This window comes from Neoarius graeffei, chromosome 11, assembly GCF_027579695.1.
Source record: "Neoarius graeffei isolate fNeoGra1 chromosome 11, fNeoGra1.pri, whole genome shotgun sequence".
Classification (NCBI taxonomy): domain Eukaryota; kingdom Metazoa; phylum Chordata; class Actinopteri; order Siluriformes; family Ariidae; genus Neoarius; species Neoarius graeffei.
In genome coordinates this window covers 15,414,088-15,428,826 of record NC_083579.1, presented here as the reverse complement: position 1 = coordinate 15,428,826, position 14,739 = coordinate 15,414,088, and the positions used below count along the sequence as shown (strand labels likewise).

Genomic DNA, 14,739 nt, shown 5'->3' with positions numbered 1-14,739 from the left:
TGCAAGAGAATGCACATTCACCTGTTCATACATCATGTTCAGGAACAAACTGACGTTAATGGTGCTAGAATGCCTGAAGAGAACGTCCCTAGGATTGTCCACTTTGCTTATACAGACTTCTCGTGCAGTGGGAAAAAATGCACTGCTATGTGTTCCATATGTAGAAGAACTATCGAGGAGACGAAGAGGACAAACTCGGATTTCAATCGTCATTTGGTAAGACTCCACCCAGAGAAGTAAGGGACACGCTGTGTTCATTGCTCTGTTGATAGTGGGGCTTGCTTGCTGACCGATGAACTAGCTAGTGTTAACCCTTTCTCATGCTATTTGCCCTGTTGATAGTGGGCGGGGCTTGCTGAGCAATGAACAAGCTTTTTATCTGTAGCCTATTAACTAAAACGGGGCAGTTGAGCAGTAACGTTAGTCCAACACAGTAGCAGAGACGGTTTCACATAAAGGCAGCAACAGCCACCATCAAATGGTGCGGTTGGAGTCTTGTTCTCAGGCTACGTTTACATTAGACTGTATCTGTCTCGTTTTCTTCGCGGATGCACTGTCCGTTTACATTAAACCACCTGGAAAAGCCGGGAAACGGGAATCCGCCAGCGTCCACGTATTCAATCTAGATCGTATCTGGTCCGGTGCTGTGTAAACATTGAGAATACGTGAATACGCTGTGCTGAGCTCTAGCTGGCGTCTCATTGGACAACGTCACTGTGACATCCACCTTCCTGATTCGCTGGCGTTGGTCATGTGACGCGACTGCTGAAAAACGGCGCGGACTTCCGCCTTGTATCACCTTTCATTAAAGAGTATAAAAGTATGAAAATACTGCAAATACTGATGCAAATACTGCCCATTGTGTAGTTATGATTGTCTTTAGGCTTGCCATCCTTCCACTTGCAAGTGTTAAGTGATATGCGCTGGGATCTCACACACAGCGGCTCAGTCCCGAATCACAGCTTGTGCACTTCACTCGCGCGCTGTGTGAGCTGCGCAGGGCTGGAGTGCGCACCCTCCAGAGGGCACTCGCTGTTCAGGGCGGAGTGATTTGGAGCGCAGGATGCCTGCGGAGCCGAGCGTATCCGTGTATTGGTGTTGCTGTGTGCACGGCTAACGGTTTTAGTGTAAACGCGAATCGTTTTAAGAACATTAATCTGATGATCTGCTGATTCGACGTAATGTAAACGTAGCCTCAGACTTGACTCGGATCAATAGAGGACTCGACTTGGACTTGACTTGAAATTTTCTTTAATGACTTGGACTTGACTCGGACTTGAACACTGGGGACTCAAGACTGGACTCAGACTTGAGGTTTAGTGACTCGACTACAACACTGACTGCTGAAGCCATGGTCCACAAAGATCTAACAAAGCATGTATGAGATCACACTGTCAGAGGATATCGATCAGGAGAAGGCGGGCAAAAGAATTTCCAAAACATGAGATGTACCATGGAAGACCGTGAAGGCCATCATCAACGAGTGGAGAAAACCAAGACCACCAAGATCAGGACGTCCCTCCAAAATTCACGAAAGGACAAGGTAAAAGTGATCAGACGGGTTGCTGAGGGATCTACAGCAACATTAAAGGGTTCATTTTATACAATATGGAAACCTGCGTGTGCGGACTTATTATACCTCACTGTAAATATGCTTCGGCCTTCACAATGAGCAGACCTGAAGCCAGGTGAACACCTTGGAGTTAAAGTGTTGATGTGATGCATAGCTTCTCCACCACCATCAGAGAAACACCGATTGAGGGAATGTTTTTGGGAAGAACGGTTTTCATCCCTCCAGGTCCACAGAGATGTAGAAGGTGCACTGAGGCTGGTCTGGGGTTTGGGGTTTTTCCTTTAATCTGTCACCTGTGTGTGTGTGTGAGAGAGAATATGTACATCCAACACATCATATCAACACCAACATGATGGGAATGCATGTTTCCATGTCACGTCCCTCTCTCTCTCTCACACACACACACACCATTTCTCCTAATTTCAGGCTGTATGAGTGTGTTGTGTGTTTTCTCGTGTTGTACAGTGTTGTGCGGGTCAGGGTTATAATAGCAGTTGGATTTTTGGACTTTTGGTTCTTCACTGAGGACTGTTGCGAGTCATCATTCAGGACATGTCTTCCCACCTGCATTATTCAGCGTTACTCTGAACACAACTGCCCCCCGACTCCTAATGCTTACAGACTTAACCAGGACAGGACCAGACTGCCTCTCCTCCAGTCATCTCTCTCTGCCTGCTTTTCTCCTCCTAATGCCCCATATGCTCTCTTCTCTGCACTTTCTCTTTCTTTGACTTCACTGCCAAAGAGCAAGAAAATGTTCAAACTACAGTAAAAATAATCTTGACCAAATAAGCACAGATTGCATATTTAATTCCTTGATTGAACGTGTTTTTCTCAACTTATTCTTCCTGTCTTGATGGTGGTACGGTGGTGTAGTGGTTAGCACTGTCGCCTCACAGTAAGAAGGTTCTGGGTTCGAGCCCAGCGGCCAATGGGGGCCTTTCTGTGTGGAGTTTGCATGTTCTCCCCGTGTCTGCGTGGGTTTCCTCCGGGTGCTCCGGTTTCCCCCACAGTCCAAAGACATGCGATTTGGTTAACATGGGTTGAAGTGCCCTTGAGCAAGGCACTGAACCCCCAACTGCTCCCCGGGCGCTGTAGCATAGCTGCCCACTGCTCTGGGTATGTGTGTGTTCATTGCTCACTTGTGTGTGTGTTCACTGCTTCAGATAGGTTAAATGCAGAGTGTGCATGTGACAAATAAAATCTTCTTCTTAACTGCAGTAACTGCTTCATCCTGGCCAAGGTTGTAAAACTAGGCACAAGGCAGGAATGCACCCAGGGCACCACACACACACCTAAAGACAATTTAGAGCAGCCAATCCACCTACCCAATCAAAGCCAAGACCCTGGAGTTATGAGGTGGCAACACTACCTCCTGCACCATGTGCCATCCTTTAAATGTGATATAAATAAAAATAAAAACGCTGTTCATTAAGGTATTTGTGACACAGCCTCGGAACCACAGACTCTAATCCACGGACTGTGTGTTTGAGTGTGGAGATAATACCTAAGTGCCACAACTGGAGTGAAGCCGAGTCCATCAGATTTGCTCACACACTCCCACAACTCGTATCCTACCAAAGCTACTTGGCTGCACTGACCCATGATCCACTGTGCATACATTATATGGCCAAATGCATGTTGACACCTGACTCCACCTGTTCCAGAACCCTCCTCCACTCTTCTGGGAAGACTTTCCAGTAGATTTTGGGGCATGGCTGTGTGTTCATTCAGTTCACCTACAAGAGTGAGATCAGACACTGATGTTGGGACGTTGAGGAGGCTCTGGTTCCAGTTCATCCCAAAAGTGATAAACTTCCTTCCACGCCAACCTCAGCTAACTGCATCTTGCTTTGAGCACAAAGACATTTGAGAGAATGGTGTGGCAACAGTGTGGGGAAGGAACACATACGGGTGTGACTGTCAGGTGTCCGCACAATTTTAGCCATATAGTGGATCGGTGATGGAATCCTGTGATTGATGCGGTTTAGCTGGAACAGAGGCTTTCTAAAAAGGACACGTGGCAGTGGACTGAGCTGCTGGGAATGGTGAGAGTACCGTGATACCTGGGGAACTGAAGGCAGTTGACCGAGTCTGGGCTCACCAACGGCCCGTTATCCTCCATCCCAAACAAGCTGCAGTTCTTGGCAAAGTACTGCCAGTCTGTCCATGCGGAGGTGCTGCTGGTCTTCCTTTGAATACGAACGGCTTCAGGCTGCAGACTGTGGAACTGGAGAATCACGTAGAAAACCTGCAGAAAGAGAGCGTGTTAAATTCCAAGACAAGGAGGAATATGCATGAAATACTAAACAGTAGTGGATTATCTATTATCAGCACCGCCACAGTCCACGCTCGGCCGACTTCATGAGCGCCGCTGCTGCTGTGAAGAGCAGCTTGAAGCCGATAGTTGCCCACTCTACCCCCCCGTCCCTCCCCCTCCCCCCGTCCCCTTCTCTCCATCGCCCTTCTGTCCTTCTCCCTGTCTCTTTCTCTCTCTATAGCTTTTTCTAAGAGTCTTTTTTTTTGTGGAAGAAGCTTTGACTAAGTGGACACTTCAAACAGCTGCGCCGGTGTGTTTTATCTGCTGTTGAGAAGCTCTGCCATAGAGCTACTCGAAAATCCACTAGTGCTTTTCTGCTGGACCTCTTTTTCTTCACGGCTTAGCCACATGGATGACTAGGGAACTTGGACATACACTCACTCTCTCTCTCTCTCACACACACACACACACACACACACACACACACACACACACACACACACACTTAAAGAACTTTAAGCATCTGGTTGTTTGTTTGAACAGTCTAAAGGGTCCCAAGTCTCCGGATTTGCAAAGTAAAAACCATTCAAGGAGCCTAGAGAAACACACACACACACACACACACACACACACACACACACACACACAAGCCTTGAAGTCTCCAACTATAAGATTTGTGCAATTCTTCTAGGAGTGCTGCTCTCAGCTAGAGAAGGATGGAGTTTACGGGAAAATACCCGGCATTGCTGTCCAAATCAACCCGTATAAAACCATCGAGCTAAAATGTGTAGTTTTCTGCAAGACACATATTAAAAAAACATGTTAGCAACAGCCAAGAGAAATGATTGCTTGTTCTAGTTCAAAGAACGCAGGGTCAGAGTATAGACTAAGCCACGGGAGGCTTCAGGGATCTGGTTAATAATGCAGGGAGTTGAACTGAACCTGCAACTTTCTGGTAATTATCACAGAGACAGACAAATCTGAGCTACATGTTAGTCTTAAAACCTCTATCCTGTTTGTATATACAGAGGCAGACCAGATTTGTGTTATTTCCTCAAAACAATGTGGACGTGATTTTTCATTTAGGCTACTTTTCTCAGGTTATAAACATAACCGCATTAATCTTTAAAGTGTAACAACAGCAATTACATCATCAGATTGTGGACAGGATTTCAAAAAGAGGCCGGAAAACAATTTTATACAGAAAAGCAAATGGCTTCGGTAACTTTCTAAGCTTGCCTTGGCTGCAAGTCTGGAAAGATCATGCTTAACATGAGGCATGATCTAAACCCATGCCGGCTCTTAAAGCGCGCTTTTCTGACAATTTAATCAAGTTGTCGGATATCCAAACAGACATACTGTAAGCCTAAGCAATTCCGTTTGTCATCAGACACCGTGTGCCACACTGCGCTGTCACTTCATCATCAAAACACAGAAGAGCACTTACACGCTGTGGAAGACGACAGCAGGGGAAGTTTTAAAAATGTTTAAATGACCTGATAAAATGGAATTCGAAAAGAAATTTACTCAGCGCTGACTGAGCAATTATTTCCCCTCAGTGTTTTAACCCTCTGGGGTCTGAGGGCATTTTCTGGTATTCTAATGATTTTGGCATGCTCTGATTTTGTTGACAATTTCAACAAATCTAAGCAGTATTTTCAAAGTCACATGACTTTTATGTATTCAGCGCAAGTTCAGCTACAATAATATCCATGTAGTATGTATATCATGACTGTACTTTAAAAAAAACATAAATGAAGATGTTGTAAAGAGCAGTATTAGAACTGTGTTGGAATGTGTGAAAAAACCATGACCTTACTCATTGTGTCAAACCGTTTTGGTCACTTGAGGTGATTCTGTTCAGTCTTAGGAATGCATCGAGCACAAAAACTTAAATCTGCTCCACTGATTTAGACAATTAACTGGCCATCAAAAACTGTATGTCCTATTGTTTTGGGATAAAGGGTTGGCAGTGGGAGGGGTATTCAATGAGAAAACTAAAAAAAATTCCATTCCATTCAATGAGAAGAGTGAAAACCCCTCCCACTGCCCTCTCTCAATCCCATCAGGTCAAGTGATCAAAATGGTTCATCACAATGGGTAAGGTCATCTTTTTTCACACGTTCCAACACAGTTCTAAAACTGCTTTACACCAGCTTCATTTATCTGGTATTTGACTTTTTTGGTATTTGACTCTATTCAGTGTGTCTTGAAATTAACTCTTGTGCTATTTTACTCAGTTCAGAGCCACAACTAACTCTGTTACTCTGTTACACAATTACTGTGTAATTTTGCTCCCACTCCAACTCCAAATTTTACTCTCTAAACTCAAATTAGAACAAAATTAACTATTTTTGAGGAAAATACTTTTAACTCCGGAAAAAAAAACCCTCAGTCATTTTTCCTGTGTGTGTATGCACTATAATGCATGCATATCAACCGATACGCTCATAAGAAATGGAAGAAATATTTACACTTACTCGAGCTCAACTTCGGCCGGATTGGGTTGAAGTAAAAAAAAAAGTCACTGCTCATTATCAGTGTCGCAGTTCTCAAGATTGAATTGAATCACTGTCCTGAATCATGAATTGAATCGCTGTTCTGAAATTGAATCGCAATCCTGAATCATCCAAAGCGCATAAAATCCACGTGCCATCTTGCAACAAGTTTTACCTCCAAACAGGTAGCCTACACTGTGACTGACAGATTTCATCCTGTTTACAGTGGGCGTTCCCTCCGCGAAAGAGAAACCAATCGAAACTGAAAGAGTGAAAGTGATTATGATGCTGTTACCATGTGAACAGTCTTTTATGAATGTGTAAGTGCGCTCTCAGCACTCCAACTCCGGTCTGACTGAGTAAGGTGACAAGTTTTTATGTTTCATATAATTTAGGTAATTTAAAAAGTAGAATATTATTTGGCAATGGGCACATAGGAAAGTGTAAAGTATAAAGTTTCTGTCAATATGTTTATCATGCTTGTTGGATAAAAACTCATGAAGATATTTATCTAAATACATGACCTACTCATTCTAAACCTGCCGAGCTTCGCTTGCAAAACTCTCGACCCCAAAGGGTTAAATACATTTCTAATTATGACAGTAATGTTTTTAGTAGATCAGGTTATAAGCATCGAGGTAATAGGCTGTTTTACAGTCTCTTCTGTTTCACTTTAGTGCTCGATATTACATATTTCTGATTGACGTTCATGCAGAAGAGAAACACTATAGTGAAACCTTTAGCTTTCACCCAGGTGCTGTTTGCAGAAAAATGTTCCTACGCTACCTGGTACTGCCCGCTCTCCAGGTCTATGGTGATGGAAAGCCCTTGCTCCAGTTTGTCCAGGTTGGAGAACACAGAGGAGACCCAGGTTGTGCCCATGTCGTTATCGTTGATGTAGTTCAGCGGGTGAGCGTGCGGGTGGAGGCGGAGCATGCGGTTGTTGGTGGTGTCATCAGCACCGTTTGGGATGCAGTACCTTTCCACGACAGGGTGCACTCTTGGGTGGCTGGAGGGGCAGCGGCACGATGTCTGGGCATGGAGGGGAGGGATTCTCGCAGAATACACCTCCTCAACCTCCCTAGCTCGTACAGACACATGGACAAACAAACGTGTTGGAACCTTTCCAATATTGCACTTTTTTTAAATATTAGATTTCATAGTTTTTTCATATTTTCACATGTACAAGTTCTGATGTGTAGTTTACGACATGGTTTAATCAAACACACAAATATGCACAGAAAACCCTTCTGAACAGGTTTAATCAACTTCTTGTACACGGAGATCTTTCCACGGAGACTGGTGTCTGGATGTCAATCCACTGACCTGTTAGTCAAAGTCTGGGGATAAAATCTGAAATCCTGCATTCTCCCGATGAATTGATTGGACCCTGGGAAAAAAAAAAGGAAATGTCAAAGGCTGCGATTGAGAAGAGTTTGCAGGATCCATAGCAGTGAGAGGATTACCTTATCTCTGCTATTGTTTGGGGTGAAAACACACTGGCTGCATGGTGGATGGATTGCACTTATTTGCAGCTCTGTGTTAGGTGTAATCCTGCTGACTCAGGGATGGGGCTTAGTTTGGACACACACACATGGAAACCCACCTCTGATATGAGATAAAGCCAGTTCTGCTTCTTGGAAAAGTCTTAATGACATTTCATAAATGCTTAATTGTAGTGTAGCATGTTTGTATTTACTGTAAATACTTGTACAATAAAACAGGACACTGTGAACAAACCAGTACTATTTCTCAGCATTGTAGTCGAGTCACTACACCTCGAGTCCGAGTCCAGTCTCGAGTCCCCAGTGTTCAAGTTCGAGTCAAGTCCAAGTCATAAAAAAAAAATTCAAGTCGAGTCCGAGTTGAGTCCACTATTGATCCAAGTCGAGTCCAACACTCCAACCGCACCATTTGATGGTGGCCGCTTTAGCACCATTAACATTGGTTTGTTCCTGAATGTGACGTATGAACAGGTGAATGTGCATTCTCTTTATCATGGAGTGCGAAGTATTCTGTCAGAGATGGTTGGGAGACAGATGTAAGTGCAGAAGGTGTGTTTATTAATACAACCCCGATTCCAAAAAAGTTGGGACAAAGTACAAATTGTAAATAAAAACGGAACGCAATGATGTGGAAGTTTCAAAATTCCATATTTTATTCAGAATAGAACATAGATGACATCAAATGTTTAAACTGAGGAAATGTATCATTTAAAGAGAAAAATTAGGTGATTTTAAATTTCATGACAACAACACATCTCAAAAAAGTTGGGATAAGGCCATGTTTACCACTGTGAGACATCCCCTTTTCTCTTTACAACAGTCTGTAAACGTCTGGGGACTGAGGAGACAAGTTGCTCAAGTTTAGGGATAGGAATGTTAACCCATTCTTGTCTAATGTAGGATTCTAGTTGCTCAACTGTCTTAGGTCTTTTTTGTCATATCTTCCGTTTTATGATGCGGCAAATGTTTTCTATGGGTGAAAGATCTGGACTGCAGGCTGGCCAGTTCAGTACCCGGACCCTTCTTCTACACAGCCATGATGCTGTAATTGATGCAGTATGTGGTTTGGCATTGTCATGTTGGAAAATGCAAGGTCTTCCCTGAAAGAGACGTCGTCTGGATGGGAGCACATGTTGCTCTAGAACCTGGATATACCTTTCAGCATTGATGGTGTCTTTCCAGATGTGTAAGCTGCCCATGCCACACGCACTAATGCAGCCCCATACCATCAGAGATGCAGGCTTCTGAACTGAGCGCTGATAACAACTTGGGTCATCCTTCTCCTCATTAGTCCAAATGACACGGTGTCCCTGATTTCCATAAAGAACTTCAATGTCTGATTCGTCTGACCACAGAACAGTTTTCCACTTTGCCACAGTCCATTTTAAATGAGCCTTGGCCCACAGAAGGCGTCTGCGCTTCTCGATCACGTTTAGATACGGCTTCTTCTTTGAACTATAGAGTTTTAGCTGGCAACGGCGGATGGCACAGAGAATTGTCTTCACAGATAATGTTCTCTGGAAATATTCCTGAGCCCATTTTGTGATTTCCAATACAGAAGCATGCCTGTATGTGATGCAGTGCCGTCTAAAGGCCCGAAGATCACGGGCACCCAGTATGGTTTTCTGGCCTTGACCCTTACGCACAGAGATTCTTCCAGATTCTCTGAATCTTTTGATGATATTATGCACTGTAGATGATGATATGTTCAAACTCTTTGCAATTTTACACTGTCGAACTCCTTTCTGATATTGCTCCACTATTTGTTGGTGCAGAATTAGGGGGATTGGTGATCCTCTTCCCATCTTTACTTCTGAGAGCCGCTGCCACTCCAAGATGCTCTTTTTATACCCAGTCATGTTAATGACCTATTGCCAATTGACCTAATGAGTTGCAATTTGGTCCTCCAGCTGTTCCTTTTTTGTACCTTTAACTTTTCCAGCCTCTTATTGCCCCGTCCCAACTTTTTTGAGATGTGTTGCTGTCATGAAATTTCAAATGAGCCAATATTTGGCATGAAATTTCAAAATGTCTCACTTTCGACATTTGATATGTTGTCTATGTTCTATTGTAAATACAATATCAGTTTTTGAGATTTGCAAATTATTGCATTCCGTTTTTATTTACAATTTGTACTTTGACCCAACTTTTTTGGAATCGGGGTTGTACAAGTGAAGACAGGTAAACAATCCAGAACAGCAGGCAAAATTGTTAAACGGTGAAACAGGCAATAGTTCGAGCGAGGCACAAACAGGCTATCGTAGACTCAGCAAAATCAAAGACGAGAAACAGGAAATCAGGGATCAGGAAACCAAACAAGGAAATAAGGCTTGGTAATGTGTCCGAAATGCAACTCAATGCTTCATAAAGTAAGTGTGTTTTCATAGTTTTTATATCGGCGTGCTGATTGCGCCTTAATCCTGTGCAGGTGCGGGTCGTTTACGGTGCGCGTTGTCTGGAGCGTGCCTGATAGTCTATCTGATGCACGCGCCAAGGCGCACAGGTGTGACACCCTTACACAAAATTAGTACAAAATTAATGTAGATATAAATATCTTATACCAAATTATTATGGCATGTTACAGAAAATAAAGAAAAAATCCAAGTCCTCATCTCCAGTTCACGAGTCCGAATGCAGTTAATGCACAAATCCAAGTCCAAGTCATCAGTGCTCAAGTCCGAGCTGAGTCACGAGTTGGACTCGAATACTACAAGCTTGCTATTTCTATGAGAGAGAGAAAGTGTACACAATTTGAAACTATCCATCAATCCATTATCTGTAACCGCTTATCCTGTGCAGGGTCGCGGGCGAGCTGGAGCCTATCCCAGCTGACTATAGGTGAAAGGCAGGGTACACCCTGGACAAGTCGCCAGGTCATCACAGGGTTGACAGAGACAAACAACCATTCACACCTACTGTCAATTCAGAGCCACCAATTAGTCTAACCTGCATGTCTTTGGACTGTGGGGGAAACCGTAGCACCCGGAAGAAACCCACGCAGACACGGGGAGAACATGCAAACTCCGCACAGAAAGGCCCCCGTCGGCCACTGGGCTCGAACCCAGAACCTTCTTACTGTGAGGCGACAGTACTAACCACTACACCACCGTGCCACCCAATTTGAAACTAGAATTCTTTAAATACATTAATTGAAGCTTTAATTGTGATCAAAACCTTATTGTTTGAAAACATTAACCTGACACATTCTGTGCTTTTCAAATTGATGATTTTCGAATCATGTTCTCCCATGATTCACCCGCCTCGCTGTTCCCTTGTCCACATGAAGAGGACCAGATTTCACAGACCCGGGATTATGTGTGGAGAAGGAAACTGTGTGTGAACAGGATCAGGACTGTGTTAAACTGTTCTCATAATCAGCACAGTGCATTCTGAAATGCTGAAGAAGAATCAGAAAAAAAAAACACGTTTGTGCACTGAGATAATAAGATAAAACGACTGAGTTTAATATTTGTAAAATGTTCCTCAGCTCCATGGTCCCTGAGTCAATGCTGAACTCGGGTTACTGTGCGTGCCTGTGTGTGTGGCAAAAAAAGGGGAAATAAATACATAATACGTTAAAAACACAGAAGACACTTCTATAACAGTTTGTCCATCCATTATCCGTAATCGCTTGTCCTGTACAGGGTTGTGGGCAAACTGGAGCCTATCCCAGCTGACTATGGGCAAGAAGCAGGGTACACCCTGGACAAGTCGCCAGGTCATCGCAGGGCTGACACATACAACCATTCACACTCAATTTAGAGCCACCAATTAGCCTAACCTGCATGTCTTTGGACTGTGGGGGAAACCAGAGCACCCGGAGGAAACCCACGCAGACACGGGGAAAACATGCAAACTCCACACAGAAAGGCCCCCGTCGGCCACTGGGCTCAAACCCAGAACCTTCTAGCTGTGAGGCGATAGTGTTAACCACTACACCAAAGTGCCGCCCTATAACAGTTTGCTTTTGTTTAATTTTACTTTTCATGTCATTTTTGAACAAGACAATCAGAACAGCGTTATTTTCAGCATCCTTGTTCACTTCCTTTTACTATTTCTTTGGATTCAGCTTCACCCTACTCTGACTGCTTTCCTTTACTGGCTCACTACTGCAACAATCACATAAATTAGGGTGTGTCTGATGCAAATTATATGTATATGAGGGCACAGTAGGGCTATGCATATGGGATGTAAATAAGGGAACAGTGGGCGTGAACTTGTCTCCTGGCTGCAGAAACTCGGGCACTGTTTTCACTGAAATCAGCTGAGTTTGATGTCTGTCTGATTCATCGAGCAGATCACATTCATTCACACATCAGGATCTGCACTCATTTCCCCCGTAGCTCAGATGAAGGGCTATTAAATGCAATATCTTAAATATAAATGTCTTAAATATTGTTCTGTTTTTCGGGGGGGGGGCCTCATCCAGAAAATTAATATAGCTCTCTATAGAAAGCCCAGTCCCTACTTAATAATAATAATAATAATAATAATATGTATTTTGTATAAAAGCACAGAAATGAATCTGTATACTTTCTTCCTGTGTGACTCCTGGCTTCTGGTGTGTGTGAACCAAGCTCTAGTTTCAGGAAGATTTATTATTATTATTATTATTATTATTTTGCAATTTACATTTATCATTGTTCATTGAATGACTAAAATGAATCTGTAGATAAAACTCTCTGTAATTTCACATGTACACAATCACACACGGCCTGCTTCGAATGATACGTACTATAAGAAGATTTTAAGTGCACGGTGATTGGTTCAGACACACTGTAAGTGTATGTTGATTGATCAAACGCGAGTTAATGCAGCACCGGCAACCGCCGTTTTTAAAAATCCATGTTCGCCATGTAAATAACAGTGTAAATGGCCCGACAGTGAAGTCCAGGCATTATCGAGTGGATATGGGCTAGAGGAAATACAGCACATATCCATGGCTTTCTCCTTGGAACCCTGCCATGCACATCATTGTTGTTCAGTGTTCTCCTGATGGTGGACTCATGAACATTAACATTAGCCAATGTGAGAGAGGCCTTCAGTCGCTTAGACGTTACCCTGGGGTCCTTTGTGACCTCGCTGACTATTACACGCCTTGCTCTTAGAGTGATCTTTGTTGATCGACCACTCCTGGGGAGGGTAACAATGGTCTTGAATTTCTTCCATTTGTACACAATCTGTCTGATTGTGGATTGGTGGAGTCCAAACTCTTTAGAGATGGTTTTGTAACCTTTTTCAGCCTGATGAGCATCAGCAACACTTTTTCTGAGGTCCTCAGAAATCTCCTTTGTTCATGCCATGATACACTTCCACAAACATGTGTTGTGAAGATCAGACTTTGATAGATCCCTGCTCTTTCAATAAAACAGGGTGCCCACTCACACCTGATTGTCATCCCATTGATTGAAAACACTTGACTCTAATTTTACCTTCAAATTAACTTCTAATGGCGGCACGGTGGTGTAGTGGTTAGCGCTGTCGCCTCACAGCAAGAAGGTCCTGGGTTCGAGCCCCGGGGTCGGCGAGGGCCTTTCTGTGTGGAGTTTGCATGTTCTCCCCGTGTCCGCGTGGGTTTCCTCCGGGTGCTCCGGTTTCCCCCACAGTCCAAAGACATGCAGGTTAGGTTAACTGGTGACTCTAAATTGACCGTAGGTGTGAATGTGAGTGTGAATGGTTGTCTGTGTCTATGTGTCAGCCCTGTGATGACCTGGCGACTTGTCCAGGGTGTACCCCGCCTTTCGCCCGTAGTCAGCTGGGATAGGCTCCAGCTTGCCTACGACCCTGTAGAAGGATAAAGCGGCTAGAGATAATGAGATGAGATGAGATTAACTTCTAATCCATACTTTTGCCACTCACAGATATGTAATATTGGATCATTTTCCTCAATAAATAAATGACCAAGTATAATATTTTTGTCTCATTTGTTTAACTGGGTTCTCTTTATCTACTTTTAGGACTTGTGTGAAAATCTGATGATGTTTTAGGTCATATTTATGCAGAAATATAGAAAATTCTAATGGGTTCACAAACTTTCAAGCACCACTGTATATCGTCTTTATCTTATATTAGACTTAGTTGGATAACCTAAAACATTTAAATGTGACAAATACGTGAAAATGGAAGAAATCAGCAGGGGGCAAATACTTTTTCATAGCACTGTAGGTTCTTCAGTTGTCCACTCAGGGAAAACCTTAAAAGTTCAATATAAAACCACTACAAAAAGTGTTTGATGTAGAGCCGTATTAGAAAGGCAAAAACTCTGAATTACCCATGCGATCTGCTTTCTGAGACGGTTAGAGCAGGTGAAGAACTTTATATTTTCATGTGCCACAGTATAACGACTGCAGTTTTTTATCAATAAACTCATGAGAGACCAACGTAAATCATAATCATATCTTCGTGTTCGATGCAAACATCTGTTTCCAGAGCGAAGGAAAGCTGCTAGAATCTCGATTTTTCTGTCTTTTTTTAAAGGATGTGGAGGTGATAGCTTATATTTTTAGAAAGCGTTTATATAACAACCTGTGGCAGAAATGATTTCATCATGCTACACTTTCAGAATATGGTGGAGACACGTCCCCAGCGTCCCCGATGCAAACTAGACTTGCACGGATTGAGCAAGCAGCGGAACATGAGAGTTTGTAACCGTTTCCACTTCAGACTGAACTGTATGATAAGAAAGAACATGTCATATGTTCTTTTACTTCTAAGCAACATTCTGGTGTGCAATGTAAAACCATATTATTCCAGGGGCTTTAAATTTTCAATAAAGTGAAAGTACACGACTGATCTAAAGCGGGAACGGACTCATATTTGGCTTAAATTCCCTGACAACGCAATAATGGATTACCTAATCAGTATTAAAAATGGACCGAAGGAAATTTGTCCTCATAATACGAA

General features: G+C 43.2%; 1 protein-coding gene across 1 annotated transcript in view; it reads right to left on the bottom strand.

The window, feature by feature from the left end:
* The window catches only part of ush2a (Usher syndrome 2A (autosomal recessive, mild)), a 500,620-nt gene that overhangs the window by 430,076 nt on the left and 55,805 nt on the right, over nucleotides 1-14,739 (bottom strand). Inside the window, exons 4-6 of the mRNA XM_060934842.1 lie at nucleotides 7,658-7,721; nucleotides 7,118-7,412; nucleotides 3,640-3,824 (exon numbers count right to left, since the gene is read on the bottom strand). Coding sequence (XP_060790825.1) covers nucleotides 3,640-3,824; nucleotides 7,118-7,412; nucleotides 7,658-7,721 — 544 coding nt within the window. The remainder of the gene's footprint in view (nucleotides 1-3,639; nucleotides 3,825-7,117; nucleotides 7,413-7,657; nucleotides 7,722-14,739) is intronic.